The 19,028-nt window shown below is 38.1% G+C and overlaps 1 protein-coding gene across 2 annotated transcripts in view; it reads left to right on the top strand.

Annotated features, from left to right (window-relative positions):
• Positions 1–2,442: 2,442 nt before the first annotated feature.
• stim2b (stromal interaction molecule 2b) overlaps positions 2,443–19,028 on the top strand; it is a 59,058-nt gene continuing 42,472 nt past the window's right edge. Inside the window, exons 1-2 of one of the 2 annotated variants that reach the window (XM_036216603.1) lie at positions 2,443–4,086; positions 4,574–4,736. In XM_036216603.1, the coding sequence (XP_036072496.1) occupies positions 4,613–4,736 (124 nt within the window). In that variant the 5' untranslated portion in view covers positions 2,443–4,086; positions 4,574–4,612. The remainder of the gene's footprint in view (positions 4,087–4,573; positions 4,737–19,028) is intronic. The other variant, XM_024288754.2, reaches the window with a different exon arrangement.

The following is a 19,028-nucleotide window of genomic DNA, read 5'->3' as shown; positions in this document are numbered from 1 at the left end:
CCATCTTATCGTTCTCCTGGGGCCCCCAAGTCCAGTTCTCATATACAGTCAATGGAATTAATTGAGCTTAGCAGCACATAAATTGCATGAAGCAGCTATTAGGTGGTGATATTAGCACATGGAGTGGTAAAAAAAAAAAATAATGTTTTTTTATTTAACTATTTTATTTAACTATGCTGCATATCAACAGTTTGTTGCAAGACCTGCATTTTAAAGACCCACTCCGGTCATCTTTAAATCTATTTAAAAAGTATCCTCCAGTGGTCTTTTTATGATTTAGCCGTTTTTAGCTTTTTTTTAAACGGTTATTTTCTAGGACTTGGTTTCTGAAGAGTGAAAATAGTTCATTAGAAATTCACCTCTGAGTTGTCTATAAATGTCCTCCATTATGAGAAATATTCCTCAACAAAGTGTTAAAAACACTAGTTTCATCGGAGTGGGTCTTTAGGTATGCTGTTTTAAAAGGAAAAATCACTTTTAAACTCTAGTTCTTGCTGCAATTTATGCTGCAGTTTACGCTTGCAAAGCAAAGCACAGTTCAGTTCTGCAAAACACCTTCAGTGCCATATTTTGCAACATTAAGTTAATTTATTTATTTATTAATATTTGCTGTTGTCATTCTGTGTTCTGAAATTCTGTTTTTTTTTTTAAATAAAGTGGATCAGGTTGCTGTAGCTCGTTGTCTTTCCTTCTGCTTCACTGAATATTTCTCGGGGTCATGTGGTCACGTAAATATTTGGACAGGCAGAAGCTCGCCGTAGTCGCTTCTGGAGAAGGCAGAGCGCAAGGTGACAGGAGGCCCCTGGCCCTCCTCCCATATGTAGCATCTGCTCCACTTCTCCTTCCCCTGCAGCCCCCCTTCCACCTCCTCTTCCTCCTCCTCCACAGGCTCATATCGAATTCTGCTGTTCTTCTCTTTCGTCGCCACCTCCCTCTCCCGGTCTCCTCTACATCTGCCACCTGTTTACGAGGACTCCCACGGCTGACTCTTTTATCACTCATGCGTCTCCTCTGGCCCCCTCATGTCTGCTCCTCTTGCAGAGCTGCTGTGGAGTGGGACTCGCGGCCCCGCCTGGTGGCCGACGTCCTGGACTGCAGGGCAGCGTGCCCTCGGTCCATCAGCGCTGGGGCTGACCTCTGATGAAAGATGTCTTTTTGAAAAGCATATCGGGTACGGCGAGCTGCAAAAGCGTTTGGACAGCAGTGTGATTCTGATGTCTGAGCTTCGTGCACTTGTTGGTACCGATGTAGAATCATTCATCAGTAACGAGTTTGAGATTTCTAACCAGACCGCTTCAGTCCCTGTGGTTTTACTCCATATCTCCATGCCTTTAATAAAAAAAAATGTTTTCAATTTAAATTCAAAAGAAGAATGTGAGTTTTGGTTGGCTACTTGACCTTTAAATTGCAGTTTGAAGGAGTTGGATTTCTCAATGACATTTAGAGTTACTGTAAAAGAAAAATTAGGTTTATGTAGACTAAGTTTAGAAACTCTCTTAGAATCATTTTACGAAACAACTACAATGAATGTTTTTAGAACGAGATTGAATTTCAAGTACCCAGTCGCTCACACTAGCTACTTTAAAATCAAATGTGTTTTACTTTTCTTGTTGTTGAACTTTGAAATTCACAAAAGAATGATTTGAGAATATATTCACTTGTTTGTCAGCTTAAAACATTTTTGGAGATCAAATTTGAGTGTAATGATAAGTAATTTGTGGCTCTCATGTGAGAGTTTTTTAGTATTCTGTGGGCAAAAAAATGTATTTTGTACAGGAGTATTTTGATCATTTTTTGGCCTAGTGTGGTCACAAATAAGCTATTTTTAGTAATATATGGGCAAAAAATGTGTATTTTGTACACAAATTGGTGTTTTGTGACCACATATTAGCATTTTATGGCCACAAATGAGCACTTTGGTAATATTTGTGCACAAATTAGTATTTTGTACACGAATAAGTATTTTTTGTTCACTAATTAGCATTTTGTGGTCACAAATTAGCATGTTATTAGTATTGTGTGGCCTTAGATGAGCTCTTTGTTAGTAATATATGGGCATACATTATACAAGTAAGTATTTGATGGGCCATGAATTAGCTTTTTTTTTCATTTTGTCGGCACAAATAAGCACTTTTTTTGTAAAATGTGGGCACAAATGAATATTTTATACACCCAAATTAGCATTTTGTTGGCACGAATTGTTAATTTGTGGCCACAAAATACTAATTTGTGATTAGGATTCTGGGGCCACAAATACACAATTTTTAGTAATATATGGGCTCAAAGTACTATTTTATGCACAAATTAGTATTTCGTAGCCACAAAATTGCATTTTATGGGAACAAAACAGTATTTTGTTCCCACAAATTAGCACGTTATTTGCATTTAATGGGCACAAATAAGCATTTTGTGGCCACTAATGAGCACTTTTTTAGTAATGTATGGGCACACATTAGTATTTTGTACACAAATAAGTATGTCGTGGCCACAAATTATCCTTTTATTGGCATTTTGTGGGAACACAAGTATTTTGTGGCCATAAATATGCACGTTTCTGTAATACTTGGGCACAAATTTGTATTTTGTACACAAATAAGTATTTCGTGGCCACAAATTAGCATTTTATTAGCATTTCATGGTCACTAATTAGCATTTTGTGGGAACAAATTAGTATTCACTAATCCACTAGCCCTTAATATATGGGCACACATTAGTATTTTATATACAGGTAAGTGTTTGGTGGGCCACAAATGAACTTTTTTTTCTTTTTTGAATTTTGTGAGCGCAAATAAGCACTTTTTAAAAAAATATGTGGACACAAATTCAAATTTTATAAACACAAATTAGCATTTTGTTGGCATTAAATGTTAACGTGTGCCCACAAATTATTATTATGAGGAAGCAAAATGTCATGCCCAGAGCACCGTACATTAGTATATGTTGCTGCATATGTTTCTTTTCAATTTTTTCTGCTTTATTGTGTGGGTCGTGAATAGCTAACGGTGGAACCATTTTAAGATATGTCTATTTATGTTATCCAAATATTCAGATGTTCATATTTGTTTCCTGATTAAACAAGGGGGATACCTGAAAAAATAATATTATTCTTAAACTGCTCCATTCCATTTATGGAGTTGTAAAAAATAAAAAATAAAAGGTGATATTGGTAAATGTCTTTGTATTTTTGTGGAATCATCAAAAGAAAAGGTAAGGTAGAAAGAAAAAGAAGTTCTCAGCTGCCTGTTATTCTTATAAGAATGTTGCTATTAGTATTAAAATAAATGAAATTTACTTTCAAAATAGTTTTAAGAACATGTTTTAATGAAAAACGTCGGCATTTTCCTTTAACGTGGCTTAATTTTCCCGCGTCTCGCATCTTCAAAAGAGAAAACAACAAAGGGAATGGTGTTCAGAGTCAACCAATCACATTCTGCCATGTTGGGACCCTCCGGCCAATCAGGGAGCTCACGCGGGAGGAAAACTTGGATGGGCCAGAGGAGGAGTGAGGAGGCTAAGAACAATGAAGGGGGAGAGATATTATGTTCATTCGGCGCTCGTGCCACCGTGGCGGAAAAGCCCCAGAAGTTTCTCCGGAAGGTCCATTTAAAATTACAAAATAAACAAGCAAAAAATAAATAAAAAACAGCGGCAGGCATATGTTTCACACTTCCTGCGTGGGAGGGGGTGGATATACCCGGCTAATTTTCAGTGACTAGAAGAAAAAAAATCCCGATCAGGTGGTGTCCTGCCAGCTGGGGCCAAATTACTCCCCCCTCCACCCCGAGCCTCCCCACGTCAAAATCGCTTTGCATACCGACTTCCGCCCTGCTCGGCTTTCCCTCCGCCGGCTCTGCATCAGCCGGTGAGCAGCTGATATGACAGGAGGATACAGTATCACGCCGAGCCGTGAAAGGCTGACTTAAAAAAAAAAAAAAAAACTTCATCTGGGAAGTAGACGGATGTGCGCGGACGCTGCTACCGGCCGGAGACGGACTAACCTACCGGGAATTTGTCGTTTTCCATGCGATGGGATTTGCTACTACTTTGCCGTGAATATGCCGAAGCTGCCCCCGGTGTTTGGACACTGTACGTGGAAGGACACAAGCAATTTTTCTCACAGGATTTGACACCTGATAAGCTAGTTGTTGCTCCTGGATACCCCCCGTATTTTTTTATTTAACCCCCCCTTTGTTGATAGTTTTGAACAGGAAGTCTCCAGATAAGCTACATGTGTCCCCCCATTCTAGCTGTTAGTTGTCTTAAGCTAATATATGTTTATAAATTAGTTGTGTGTCATTGGAGATAGTCTGTGGAATTAGTTTTTGGCTAGCTAGGAGACGCCGGTTTGTACGTATTTTTTTTTCTTTTTTAATAGCAATAATTTTGTAGTCTGTTAGCCGTTTTTTTTGGCGTAGTACGATTTATATCTACATTTTATTTTTTTATGAATTAAAAAAATATATATTTTTTATTTTTAAATATTATTATACCGTGTGTTTTTATTTATTTTATTTTTTGTTTTTTTCCCCCCCGTGATTTAACCCCCACCCCTCCCCGTATCCCCCACACGCAGGACACGAATCCCCCACAATTCCACCTTTATTTTTCCACCATGAGTTTCATGGTATTTTTGCTACGTGGACTCGTCATCTATGCGGTACTGGGCTTGGAGAGCTCTTACTCTGAAAACCTACCCAGCAGCCCCTCGTCCGATGCCTCAAACGTAGCGAGCACAGGTAAGCCACAACCATGACTGAAACGTGTCTGCTGCAGGTAATTTACAGTACCCCCCCTCCTCCTCCCCCCTTCCACTCCCACGCGGCTCCCCGGTGGTTTTCGCGGGGAAAGCCGAGGAATGCCCTGCGCAGTGATGGGAATGGTGCCCCCACTTCACCATATCTGTACATCACAGAGGATTGCATGATATGAAAACAATGCAGGTTTTTCCAGTTGTTATATTTTCATCTTTTTAGTTGATGCACCCTTGCATAGCTCTTCCACGGATATCCATAAATCTATTCATTTGTTCACGTCCACACATCCGCATCTTTATGAGCTATAAATGACATGATTATGAAATCCTCAGGTGTCCCCCCTCCCTCCCTTCTCTAGTACCTGTACTGACAAAACATTGACATGCTTTCCATCTATTTGCATGTTAAAACAATAGGAACTACTTTGCTTTTGTTTTGCTTTCCTGTGTTGCAATAGATCGGAAACAGCTGCCGCAGCTAATTTGTGATCCTCATTATTTTTATGCAATTAAGAAATAACTGCATATGTACTATTTGATTTGAAGCATTACATTTTTTATGAGTTTTTTTTATGCTTTAGATGTTCTTGATATGCAACTAGAGCCCCGGTTCATGTCAGAATTCTCCACATACCATTCATGTTTACATGTTTTGTCACTTCTGCTCTGGTTTGTTTATGGTTGTCCATCTCTCCATTTCTAGAGAACTGGACTGGTGGTTGTAAGGATGTTCCTTGAGGTCAAATAGAAATCGAGCTTCAGCTAAAAATCGCAAGACATTGAAAAGTTTTGTCCCAAAGAGACCGCTTAATTACTGGGATTGGTTCTCACTTGGTCACAGTTCTGAAAGCTGCTAAATCCCTTTCAGACTGGCACAGTTGCTGGAGCCTATCCCTGCTGCTGATGGGTGAAGGCAAACACCGTAAAACAATCGCCGGTCTGTTACCGGGCACACACTTATACCTAGAGTCAATTTAGAATCAATGCAAATTGTCTCAAATATGCGACCAACCAAAAACATAAGTGAACATATTTTTTCAAAGCTGGAAATAAATCCAAGTGTTAAGGGGTTAATCAACCCATGAAGCATGTTTATGGACAGGGGAGGATTAAACCCACCATACACAAGGAGAACATACAAACTCCACACAAAAAGGTACTAGCTAGGATTTGAACAAGCTGTGAGGTGCTAACCACTACTCCACCGGCAGTCCCGGTAGGATTTAATTTAGCAGAAATGACAAAAATAATATATATTCTAGTACATGTGGATACCCTTGATATGTATATGTAAGAACTATATGATGAAGATGTGGATTTTGTCCTACACTGAGGTGAGTCTCTGTCTGTTCACTTATCATTTAAGGGTGACGCAGACGGTCTACGAAGTCCGTTGTCTTTTTCAATGACCTTACTGACCTCAATGTTTTTTTTCCTCCACGTGTGATATATCTATAGAGAGACCCAGAGCACCAGTAACTACAATATGATTGAAGTTTTCTAACATCCTGAAAGGACCTGATTTTTTTTTTGTGTTTTTTTTGTAGAAAAGACTCTACTCGTGTCTTTCATGTAGAGTACTTACTACGCTTTGGGCCAAACAGAAAATTTTGTTAACATGCACAGGCAAGCCTTATACTCTGTCATCATATGTCTTTGACAGTGGCATGTTTCACGTAATACATAGAATAATCCGTTACTTGATGATGGGAACTATTTTGCATTAACACGTTGATTCGTCCCTTCTAAGGAGATACCCATTGTCATGTAATATATTTCACAGTTTCAAATCTGAATATGTGCAAACAACAATCAGAAGATGGAAGTAATTGCGTATTTATGGAAACCACTGTTTCTTAGTAGAATACAAATGAAAAACTGCCAGGTATTGTTCTTTTGATTGTTTTATTTAGACATATTAGTTCCCACATTAGCAAAGATAACCTTCCCATATTTACAAGGAACCAGTGGTTCAACAAAATAAATCTGAAAACTTCTTACTGCATGGAGCAGGACTTTCTTGTGATTGCATCTCAAGAGCCACGTTGCATATAGTTGTTATTTGAGTTTTTTTGACATGTATACAGGCTTTGTGTTTGTTGTTGTTTCTTAGACACATATCGAAGCAACAAAATAAATCTGGAAATTGTTGACCGCAACGAGCAAGTTTGTCTCATGTTTGTATTTAAATAGCCAAATTGCATATCATTAATAAGACCCCAATTAGGTGATATTGGTAGAAATGTAAACAGGTTCAGTGTCTTTCCAAGAAACAATGTTTACTACATACATTTTTCTGTTTTTTGTTGTAGTTCCAGTATTGAAAAACACAATATATTGATGAAAATTAATTGGCATGTGATTCTGCATAGACAAACCCAGAAGCGACCAGTTGAGTCAATGTTGGTGGTCTTTAACTTTGATGGACATCAGTGAAGATAAACATTTTGGGGTTCATTCATTTTTTGGGTCATGGGAGTACTAACTGTGCATAACAGTACACTTAATGCATTGATCCAAAGGTGTCTTCTTGGTCGTCAAGACCTCCCACTTAGATATCCTTGCTGATAAGCTGTGTCAGTCGATATGTTAATGATATGATCTTCTATGCTTTTTCATCTATCATCTATCAGACCTCGCTAACCGGAGGATGATGAAATGCCATAGTTTGGTTAAACAAAAAAAATACAGTTGGGAGTTGAGGCATTTCCTCTCCACACCTGAAAAAAGTATAGGGGGGGGGACACACCCTACATTATTTAATGTAGGCTGTTCTTCATCTATATAGCCAGGTGTTTAACCCTTGTGCTATCTTATAGGGTCTAGATGACCCAAGCCTTACATTGACATGTTATCAATCCCATGACAAATGTTAATGAAGGTGGGCAGGACTTCATGTCACCAGTGAAAATCAAAAATCATTGAAGAAAAAAAATTCAGCAGTCTTGTGGGGTCCAGATGATCGCACTCCCAATGTGAACATACCTAGGATACCACAAGAGTTACATGAATTGACTTTGATCTAATCCGTTCTGGATTATACCAATAACCTTTTTCCTTTTCTATTTTTTTCTTTATGTAGATTCTAATTTAAAAGTCTTTAAATACACTGAATGAATCTAGATTTGTTAATCTGTTCCTGTCTGGGGTACTGGATTCCGTCCCAGCAGCGACAGGGGGAGACACCGTTTATCCACTGCATACACCGTTTATCCACTGCATTACCACACACAAACAAACTTCCATGAGTCATTATACTCTGTAGTGTTTTGATGAAAATCTGGCAGAGATTTATGTTGGAGGGTGCAGACGATAAGAAAAAAAGGCCAGTGGAGTTCTTAAAATGCCATACATCTGTGTAAGCCCAACTAATTCTTATGCCAATGAGTGAATTGGTTGTGACTGGTTGGTTTGTCATCTCCACCCACAGCAATGTAAAAGTGCCATTCATACAAAACCCATGGACCAAACCAAAATTTAACTTTTCATATTAAAACCCGTGTGCTATATTATGGGGTCCACATGACCCCACTCCCAACATCAATATACCTAGGATAGCACAAGGGTTATGGCAAAGGGCCTCAAAATATCATCTCGGGGGCTGCAAATGGACCGCGGGCCGCCCGTTTAAATCACCTGGTTTAGATAGAAAAAAACAGTAGTCCTTCAGTTATTGCAGGTGATGGGGTATGTTCTAAAGATTACCCACAAACTACTGATGTTTTAAGGCTGTAAACCCCTCACTATACACAATGAAACCAAAGATCTAATGGTGATCAAAGATATGTGTAGATTTTTCAAGGTGAAAGCATTTTGTACAAGAGACACTGCACAGAGGAGATTGATTGAGGTCATGAGAACCTTTGTGGAGCTTTCCTCTACATTGCTTAACCATTTGGTTGTTATGGAGATGGTAAACCACCAATAATCGAAGGGTAAGGTCATAATACCTGCCCTATACACACGGTCAACCCACATCCTAGTTGTGTGACGCAGTTTTTTTATCCCTGACTTACCTGCCTTGCATGTGCCTTCAAGTAGATGTAGATTCAAACAATGTGTCACAAATGTAAATGTTGGCTTTTGCCTGTTTTCAATTGTAGTGTCATGAAGAGGGATTTAAAGTTTCTAGTTCATTGAAGTGATGTATGGTACTCCCATTTATAAAACACAGATTAGAACAGGGGTGTCAAACTCAATCGGACAAGGGGACAAAATCCAAAACACGCCTTAGGTCGCGGCCCGAACAGAATAAACATTTATTGAACATACTAAAACTACATTTTTAAAACTTTAAAACCATAACTTTTCAACATAATTATGAACCATATATATAGCATTGGATGTGATAATGATAGTGTGAATGCTGTAAGCTGAATTTGCCCGCTGAAGATGCTAGTGCTGATAGCTGAAGATGCTGAAATTGATAATTGAAAAGGCTAAAGCTGATAACTGAAAAGGTTGAAGAGGATAGCCAGTTAAAATATTAGCTATATGCCAAATTAGCCAAAAAACAAGCCAAATTAGCCTTAAAAAAACTTAGGTTAGCTTAAACAACTAGTATGCAACTAAAAAAATAGCTAAACTTCAAAATAGCCTAAAAAATTGAAAAAAGAGTCAAAATTAGCCAAAACATTTGGCATGTAAATATTAGCCTAACTCCAAACAGCTTAAAAAATCTTAAAGAAAAAACCTAAATTAGCCAAAACAGCTAGCATGTAGCTGAAATATTAGCTAAACTCCAAAATAGCCTAAAAAAGTAAATGCCAAAATAGTTCAAAAAGTTATCAGAATGCCAGTTTAAAACTTTAAAACGGTAACTTTTTAAGACAGTTATGAATAAAAACAGACTGGAATATTAATTCAGCATAAATAAATTTAATGTCCAACCGATGCATTTTTTTATGTCATCATCCACGCCCCCACATGTCCAAATTAAGGCGAAGTAATTAACCTCATCTGAGACATGAGCGTCAGAAAGCTTCAGACGTATATCCGTTTGGACAAAATAAAATTTTGACTTCTGTGTTTTATCACACCAGCCATCGAGGGTCCAGGGTCACCCCCCCTTCTCCCCGAAAACAGTTCTGTGCACTGAATGCAGAGACGGCGGGGACCTCATACGATTTCAGTAAACATCGCCGCAGTGTTTCCCACGCAGCTCCTCGGAAAGGTCAGCTGCCCCTTCAGTGCCGCCGGCGTCAGGCCATGAAAACAAATCTCTTTATGCACATTTCTAGCACTTCTTACTTGGCATCAAATCCATTCCTGGAGTTCATTGACTTTGTGCAGCAATTTGCTAAACTTTTTGTTTCCTGTTGTCCATTTGTGTAGGATTTTGTGTTCAGCCTGCATGGCCAAATACATATTTAAGGTTGGAATACTAGGTGTCATGAAAGTCTTTTGGTCAGTTCTTTGATGGATCTTGGAGTTCCTGTAAATGAAAACCTTTGAACTTTAGAGACTTTTCTCAACTGAAAAGTCAGACAGACTCACTTGCATTTACAGAAAGTGCTGGATACCATTAAACCTTTTTTTAAAATTTTTTTTTAACCCTGCACTTTTGAGACTCATCTGAACCTCTTGGAAATGTGAATCAGCTACAACACAAACTTGTTTGTGTTGACCAAAACACTCACTATTTAAGAATGAAGAGGAAAAATAGCACAGAGAAGACGAACAGCTGGCCATTCTGTTCCTTGTGTATTGATGCATTCTTTTCTATCTCACAATACTTGGTTGGATGATAAAGTTTTTTCAAGATTTGCACTTTTTTGGTTCTGTAGATAGTTTCTTATGTAACATTTTTTATCTTCAGGTATAGCTGCTGGATCATTTTCCCTCTTGCTTTAGTTGAACCTCATCTTCTACAATTGGAATATGACTTGTATTTTTAGGTTGAACCAAAAATTGCTTGATTGGACCATTGACTGTATATAAGAACTGGACAAAGAAAATGGTTTACTTCCAGCACCAACCAAATTAAGTCAATTCAGTTGCCATTTTATATTATTTTTTTTTCAGGTATGGACTTTTTAATGTTGGAGACATAAGTCGTGATTTCTATGGCAACCACTCTCTCCAATCAGGAGTGAGCTTTTTGTAAGCATTGACTGTATAAGTAGGAGCTGGACATAGCAAGCGCTAAGGTCCCCCATACGAAATACATTACCTCCAGCCCTTGCAAAATCCAGCTAGAGCCTTCGCCGCCACTTCCTGATACGTCTACCGCCATATTGCAACCGATTGCTACGCGTCTACGGCGATTAGTCTGAGTCAGTCTGAGTCAGGTTTTTACAGAAACTACTGTGGCCAATCACGAGTGAGCTTGTTGGAAGCCCACATCCGTTCCACTGAAAGCGAGCACGGTAGAAGCTGTCAATCGAACGTTTGAGGCGGGGCCAGCGGGAGCCACATGCCTTTACTGAGGCATCTGATTGGTCTGTTTATAACTTGAATAACTGGTGATAAAGAAAAAATATCGTAAAAAAAAATGAGGATTATAAAGAACGTGTTAAGAAGAATGCATCAGAGCAAGAATGGTTATTCTGACAAATATAATAACTGAATAGTAGCTGTCTATTTCTCTATAGTAGTCTATGGGATTTTTGCTTCTTGGAATCAGCGGGTTCTACCTGTTTGGAAAACGAGGGGGGAGGGCTTACTTCGTCCATTTCTCATTGGACCGTACCACTCATCTGAAGAGTTTTCATGCCTATTTGAATTGGGCAGCAGTGGAGCTAAGGTAGAACAGTCAACGGTTTGGTTCCCACCGTGTTATTGGGCAAAACACTAAATCCCACATGGTGATTACAAATTGGTGCCATTAGTGACGGTGACTGTAAAGCACTGTGGGCCTTAATGAATTTAGAAAAGCGCCATATAAATATACACTATTTACCAAAGTCAGTCACCAATGTGGCGCAAACCAAACAGCCAAAAAACATAGAGACTGCGCTGATGGATTTTTTTTAAGCACATGCTTATAATAATCAGAATGAGATCACACATAAATGAAGGCAATTTTAACTTTTTTTCTTTACAGTTTACTACAGATTTCATCTAAAAGCCAAACAACTTTTTATATCAAATGATTACTGTCACTTTACGATGAATTGGTGACCCATCCAGGGTGTAGCTGGGATAGGCTCCAGCAACCCCATGACCCCCAAAGAGCATTTAACAAGTTTAGAAAATGGATGGATGGAAGATTTCTGTTGCTCGTTGGAAAAAAAAAAAGTAAAATAATGTTCTGACACGCAACACCACACCAAGAATCTCCATCTGGACTCGTCTAAAATTGAAAGAACATCTCTATTGATGCAGGAAATGGATCAGGCGAACTTCTGTTAAAACAAATGATTCAGTGCAAAACTTCCTAAGCAGGAAAGCCATCTTTTTTAATGCCACCACGGCCAAAGGAAGTAGGTTCACATCCTCGTGTAGTTTATCATGATCTAGGGCTGATAGAGGATAATCACATTTGTAATGCAGCTGTTGTTTTGAGGTTTATTTGTTATTATTAGCATTGTTGTGCTATTTAAAAATAGAAATATTACACATCTTGAAAACTTTGTTTTACTGTTTTCATGTCATTTTTCAAGCTATTTTTATTCCAGTTTACTTAAGCCTTAAATTATAGATTCTTTAAATCTTGAGGAAGTGGAAAATATTTTCTTTTCTGGCCCTTTAAGAAATAATAATAATAATAAAAATAAGATGATATGTGCAGTTGGTTGTGAGTGTTTAAATAAAAAACCAAAAGGCGTCTTTTGCTCGTTTAAACGACGCCGTTTGGCGCATCAACAAACAAAAGCTCTTTCCTCCTGGCTGCAAGAACATTCAGCGGTGATGTAATGTGTCTGTGGGATGCTAGTTGTCTGGGATACAGATGCTTTATGTAACTTAAATATGCAGAGATGTGCTGAATCCTGTTGGGTATTTTCTATTTTTTTTGGTTTTTTTCCCAGCATTCCTGCATGATCTGTATCTGTGAGCAACTTTGGAAGGAGTTTACTCAATCTGAGTTTGTTTGTTTTGCTACACTTAGAGGTGACACTTGGTATCTCTGAGCTCATGGCTGCATCAGTAGGGAGGGTTTTAAGTATTTGCCTATCTTACTTAAATCCCACAGGGATAAGAAAATTAGCATTCTCTCTTTCTGACTCTTCTCTTGCTGCTGGCTTGTTTCTTCTCTATCAGTCTGACACAAGCAGACGCATAAAGATGGAACGTTGGGAATTAGAATGTTGGTTTTTTTTTGTTTTTTTTTTCTGTGCACGGTATTGTGACGGTGTCAGTCGTGTCACCATGTCCTGTTTGGTGAAGAGCATCTCAGCAGGCTGTGTCACATTTGTTTCTGACAAGAACAGATTGTTCTGACGGGTTTCTCACGAGTTGTAAATAGTTATTCAAGGTTCTGCAAATGGCACTTTACCGCCTGTTAGCCCACTGGTTACTTGTCAAGTGATTGTACCATTGTAGATTTTTTTTTAGATGAAAACAAAACGACAAGAGCTAAATATTACATTTATGAAAAGTGAATGGCCTAAAAGTAAAGATGTCTCGTGTAAGGTTTATCGAGTTGGTGTTTTGTTTACATCCTGTTTCTAAAGGAGCTAATGTGATATTTTTCTAATTATTTCTGGTTATTTGTCAAATAACTCATATAAACATATATATTTATTTAAGTTATTTCGTTTTGTGTTTATTATTTTTTTTTATTTTTACATTAAATGAGTGGTGTGTCAAATTGTATATAATATATACTGTATATATACATATATATCATTGTGATTTGGCGCCCTCTCTAGCAGATGGCGCCCTAGACAGCCGCCTAGGTCACCCATCCCCAGGGCTGGCATTGCGAATATGGTCAAAGAATGGTCAAACCTGTTGGGGGCACAAACTCAAATCACACGGGATAAGCATTTATCAAACACACTAAAACTACATTTTTAAAAATGTAACTTTCCAACATTACTATGAATAAAAACAGGCAGGAATATTATTCCAGATTAACTCAACTGAAACCTTAATATTTTACTCTCCATAAAAATATATTTTGTCAAAATTATACAAGTTAGAAATAACTGCAAGGTAACATCGGGCCATAACAAAAAAATAAAATGATCTGGACGGCCGGATATAATTACCTGGAGGGCCTTAAGCCTAGACTCTGACAAGTGTCGAAGACCATTCAGTGAGCTCGTAGAGAAAATATTCGTGAACGTCTTTTTTTTCTGTGGACATGCTACAGATGACAGGTTGTAGTGAACACTTTTACAACACATAAGGAGGAAGTATGTGAGATGCAGGATTTTACAGACGTACAGATTTTTCATTTTTTCAACGCCTTTGAATCCTGCGCACTGCGTAGGGGGTTTATTAGTAGTGCTCAAGTACTTCGCGTACACTCCTTGCTTGTTGTACAATTGTTAGAAACTAGACAGTCAAAGTATAGTTTGTGTCAGCGTCCTATAGGCACTTGCGTATCACCTTCACACACCGTCCAACACTTGTGCATGGTTTGTAAGGAGCCACTGTGCATACCTTACCAATGACTAGACTGTGGTGTAAGGGCACCAAACGACAGTATCACCGCTAGGCCATAAGTGTGTGCAACTTGCATTATCCTTACTAATACCTCACAATACTAAGGCCTTTGCTAAATGACCTGTAAAGACAAAGTACAATTATCTATTGACCCTCTCCTACCACCTCAAATTTACTCTTCTGGAATAAACTAACCTTATAGCAACTTTGTGATATGACTTCAAGCTCTCCTGTATTCCTCTAAAGTTTGTTTGCATGTCTGCTCTCATCTCAAGTGTCACAAGAAAGCCACTGACTGAGCAGCAAGTGTTAGACACTGACACTGTCTTGTTTGTCTAGATTTTTACTGTTGTTCTCCCCATGTTGCTCTTTAACAAGCTTGTGTGCTCATGTACCCATTACTTATTTAGTGTCCTTCAATTCTGTTTTTATTTGTTACTGTGTGTCTCTTTGCAATGCAGGCTTGCTTTAACATTGACAATATATGTTGTCTTATGTTGTCTTCAAGTGTAAAAATGGGTCAATTTTGACCCGAACACAATATAAGGGTTAAGGCTTTTATATTGTGGATTTTCAACATTTGAGTCTTTGTTTGTGTTATCATGCAATCAAAGACCTAAATGACTGAATTTGAGCACATATACATCCAAACTTTAATTCAGGGGTTAAATAATCTATTCACCTGTGGTGAAAGTTCTTTAGAAGCAGATATAGGTCAATGTGCTACAGCTGTGTGGTATTTATCTGCTCTGAAAGGCTCGTAAACGTTGGTAGGGCTGCCCTCGGCCTTCCCTTGGGGCTATTGTTGTCCACGTAAAGCTCATTTGGAGGTGTTGATCCCCCAACAGGAAGAACACAGGCTGTCGGCTTGGGGCGCCCTTCATGTCTGTTAACCCAACAGAGACGGAAAAAGAACACTGTTGCAAAAAAATAACAAACAAACAAACCCAACATTCTTTACCTACAAATAGTTCTGGGTTTCTTTTTCAACTAACAATTCTTTGCCTCTTATATGTCTGTTAAAGCTGACACATGTCTGTCCATGTCATTTGACAAATTAGTTGGACCTTTGATGGTAATCCTATAATATTAAAAGGCTACAATTGCCCTTTTCCGGTCCTTCTGCAGAGGCGCTGTGTTGTGTTACAACAGTGAGAACCCGCTGTGATAACAATCACCACTTTAACACTACAAGAGACCGGTACTGCGGCATTTACTCTGGTCTATAATTATCACCGCGGCTTCACATTGGTTCATGTCGCTTCCAGGTTAGATATATGTATTGCACTTGCAGAAGCACATCTCAGGTTTTTACAGAAACACATATTTTTTTTTTTTTTTTTTTTGCTGGAGGTGGAAACTGAGGTTGGATACTGGAGATGTCGCCGCCTCTGATTTCAGGGACTTTCCCTCCGTTGGGGGGCACGTGACTCGATGGCCGGGGCAAGAAGGCCAAGGAGTGGTGTGGATTTCTCCGGTATGCTGTCCCTTTTCAACTATGTCTCCGCCGACATGCGTGTATGGGCCTGTGCTAATCACAAAGTCGTTTACAGGTTGAGATCGAGACGGGCGACAGGAAGATCTGGACACCAATCTGAAGAGTAAACTAAAAATGGCTGAAACAACAGACCAAAGTCTTGCTGCTCCTTTTTGAATATGAAGCTAGATTTGGCACAAAACTATTGACCATGTGTAGAAAGGTTTCATACCTGTAACAAGAGATTTGTGTGTCTATAAAAGGATTTTGTCTGTAGAAAAAAAAAGTTTTGTACTCTTTATTATACATTTGTGCATCTAAAAACATATTCAAAACTGCAGGGAAAATTGTATGTCCTTAAAAAGACCGATTGCATTGATCTGCAATGACAAAGCCCAAGTTACAAGTTCAGTTCTTTTGTTTCTCAAAAAATATGGCAGATGATATCCAAAATACAGTAATTTTTGTAATTAATTTTGGCATTTTAGCTAAATAAAAATGTGTTGATAAGAACATTTTGACGGTATCTTCTACTGGTTTTGCCTTTTCCTGTCATGAATAACATCTGTAGATCAATGATGGCGTGGCGTTTTACACATGGACAATTTGTTTCTCCGCTCAAACAATTTATTCTACAGTTACAAAACAGATTCTCTACAGTTACAGATACACAAATCTTTTATTAGAGTTGCTAAGCTTTTTTTTGCAACAAATTTAACTTCATATTTATATAGTCCTTAACTGTTGTCAAAGAATATCCATCTACTGGGACATTTGTGAAGTGTCTACAATGTTTGAAAGTTGTATTACTTAATTTGTACAATCTCGATCTTCAGGGTTTTGATTTTGGTTTAATTAAATGAGTAAAAAGTGAAGGAATTGGTCGTTGAGGTAATCACTTGAGCTCTTTTCCGTCATGGTTTTGTTTTTTACTGCTAACTGGAGCCCATTAGGCTTTGCCTTGATCTGGTCTGAAATGGTAGCGTTTGTTTTCCACACCAGAGGGTCTGAGAGTATTACAGCTCCATTTTTCAAGCAGTTAATGTCTCACAGTTTTATGACTTCCTGCTTTATTTTCATATCAGAGGCTGTTGCCGATGCATACCACAGACTGTCAACTTTACAAGGGCGGCAGCATTTGTTATAAAGGATGGCTTACCAAAGCATTTTTCTATTACTTGAGAGAATGCTATTTGTTCTTGTTCTTTATAGTCATCTGCTGTCATACTGTCTTTGCTTTGGTTGCAGCATTTATGGTTGGACTAACAAATGTGGTTTTTGCCATCTATAGTCTAAACGGGTAAATTCAACAGTTTAAATGGAAACAAACTGGTTGTCAAGTGTGACAGTTCAACGTGTTAAACTCAACAAAGTGTACAATGCTCTTGAAATGTAAAACTAGTGCAAAACCAATATGCACAATGCCATCATTCTACTTGATGATTGATATCGTAAAAGAAACAACTGGCGCAGAAATCTGTGACAAGGATCTGTCTTGGTTTAGTCACAATGTCAGGAAGGATATCAAGGGTTAAGTCCATCCATCAATTCACCTACCTGTCCGTCCGTCCATCAATCCATCCCTCATCCAAGAGTTTTCCAGTCCATTCCAGAGCCACACAACCACACACAGTCTTATTTACACCCAAGAGACTATGTTATATTAGTGTTTGCTACAACCGGTTAGAAACAGAATGCCCGTAAAAAAAAATGTACATGAATATTTTTGCTTTCCAGGCTTACCAAATAGTCTGACATTGATATTTTGTGCAGACCACCTTCTACCCCTTCACAGGTTTCCTGATTTTGTTTTTTTTATTTTTTGCACACAGCTCACATCCACCCGCAAGTGCAGTTGGGATTAAGACATTACATAAACCAAACAGAATCATTTGACTGTAGAGCTCTATTAAATGCTTGAAGCTTGAAGTTTTATAGTGTACTTACTATTTGAGAGTCATGAACTTTGTGTTATTATTTGTCAATAAGTTTAAATCTCTACAAACACAGTAAGTTAATGTTTTAATTGGCTAATCTTTGAGGTTTTTTACTCTATTTTCACCTATTGCTTCTACTTTAGTTTTTGAGACTACTCAATTTATTAATTTACTTTATTTTTCCTGTATTAATTGGTAAAAAGGTTAACACTTCATTTACTTCATTACCTGTGATAATACTAGTGTGAATGCTGCAAGCTGAATTTGGCAGCTGAAGATGCTGAAGATGCTGAAATTGATAGCTAAAAACGCAAAAGCTGATCACAAGCTAAAATATTAGCTAAATGCCAAATAAGCCTAAAAAAAAATACTTAGGTTAGCCATAAAAGCAACCATGTAACTGAAAAAATGCTAAACTTCAAAACAGCCTAAAAAACTGTAAAATGCCTAAATTAGCCAAATCAGCTAGCGTTTAAATATTAGCTTAACTCCAAAAAAGCCCAAAAAACTAAAAAAAACCCTAAATTAGCCAAAACAGCATAAAAAAAGTTTAAATTAGCCCAAACAGCTAGCATGTAAGTGAAATATTAGCTAAACTCCAAAATAGCCTAAAAAATCTTAGTAAATGCCAAAATAGTCCAAAAAGCTAGTATGCCATTTTTAAAAACTTTAACTTTTTAACATAATTATTAGTTATAGAAAGGCGAGAATATTATTCCAGAATAAATCAACTTAAACCTTAAATAACTTTCAATATTTTACCCTCCATAAAAATAAATGTTGTCAAAATTATACAAGTTAAAAATAAGCGCAAGATAACATCGGGCCATTAATAACAATAAAATAAAATGATCTGGAGGGCCGGATCCGGCCCCCGGGCCTTGACTTTGACACATGTGCCTTAGCCATGTAGGAGACGAGGAACGGTTAATCCCAACCAGGGTAGTTCCACATCTATGCTTTGTGTTGTCACATGGATGACTTTGACTTTGCATAAGTTACTTTTTATGCAACAGGCTCCTTCATTTTGCTCCCAGGTTCTCATGATAGTATTCATTGGGAGCAGCGGTAAAGCTCTGTCTCTTGTTCTCCGTACTCATCACTTCTTGCAGACGTTCGCTCCATTAACCCTACATGCAGGGAGCGTGTCAGAGCCGCTAATTAAACAGTTGCTTGCCTTTATCCGTCTTGTTCAAACTGTGCTCATCGCACACTCGTGCTCGGGGCCGGTATTGACACATTCCAGGAAAAGCTGTGGGGAATATCTCCTTTTCTGGAAGTCTTTTTTCTTTTTTTTTTTTTTTTT

This window comes from Oryzias melastigma, linkage group LG18 (genome assembly GCF_002922805.2).
Source record: "Oryzias melastigma strain HK-1 linkage group LG18, ASM292280v2, whole genome shotgun sequence".
NCBI classification, from domain to species: Eukaryota; Metazoa; Chordata; class Actinopteri; order Beloniformes; family Adrianichthyidae; genus Oryzias; species Oryzias melastigma.
Note: the sequence above shows the minus strand (reverse complement) of the source record. Positions and strands in the feature narration are given on the sequence as shown.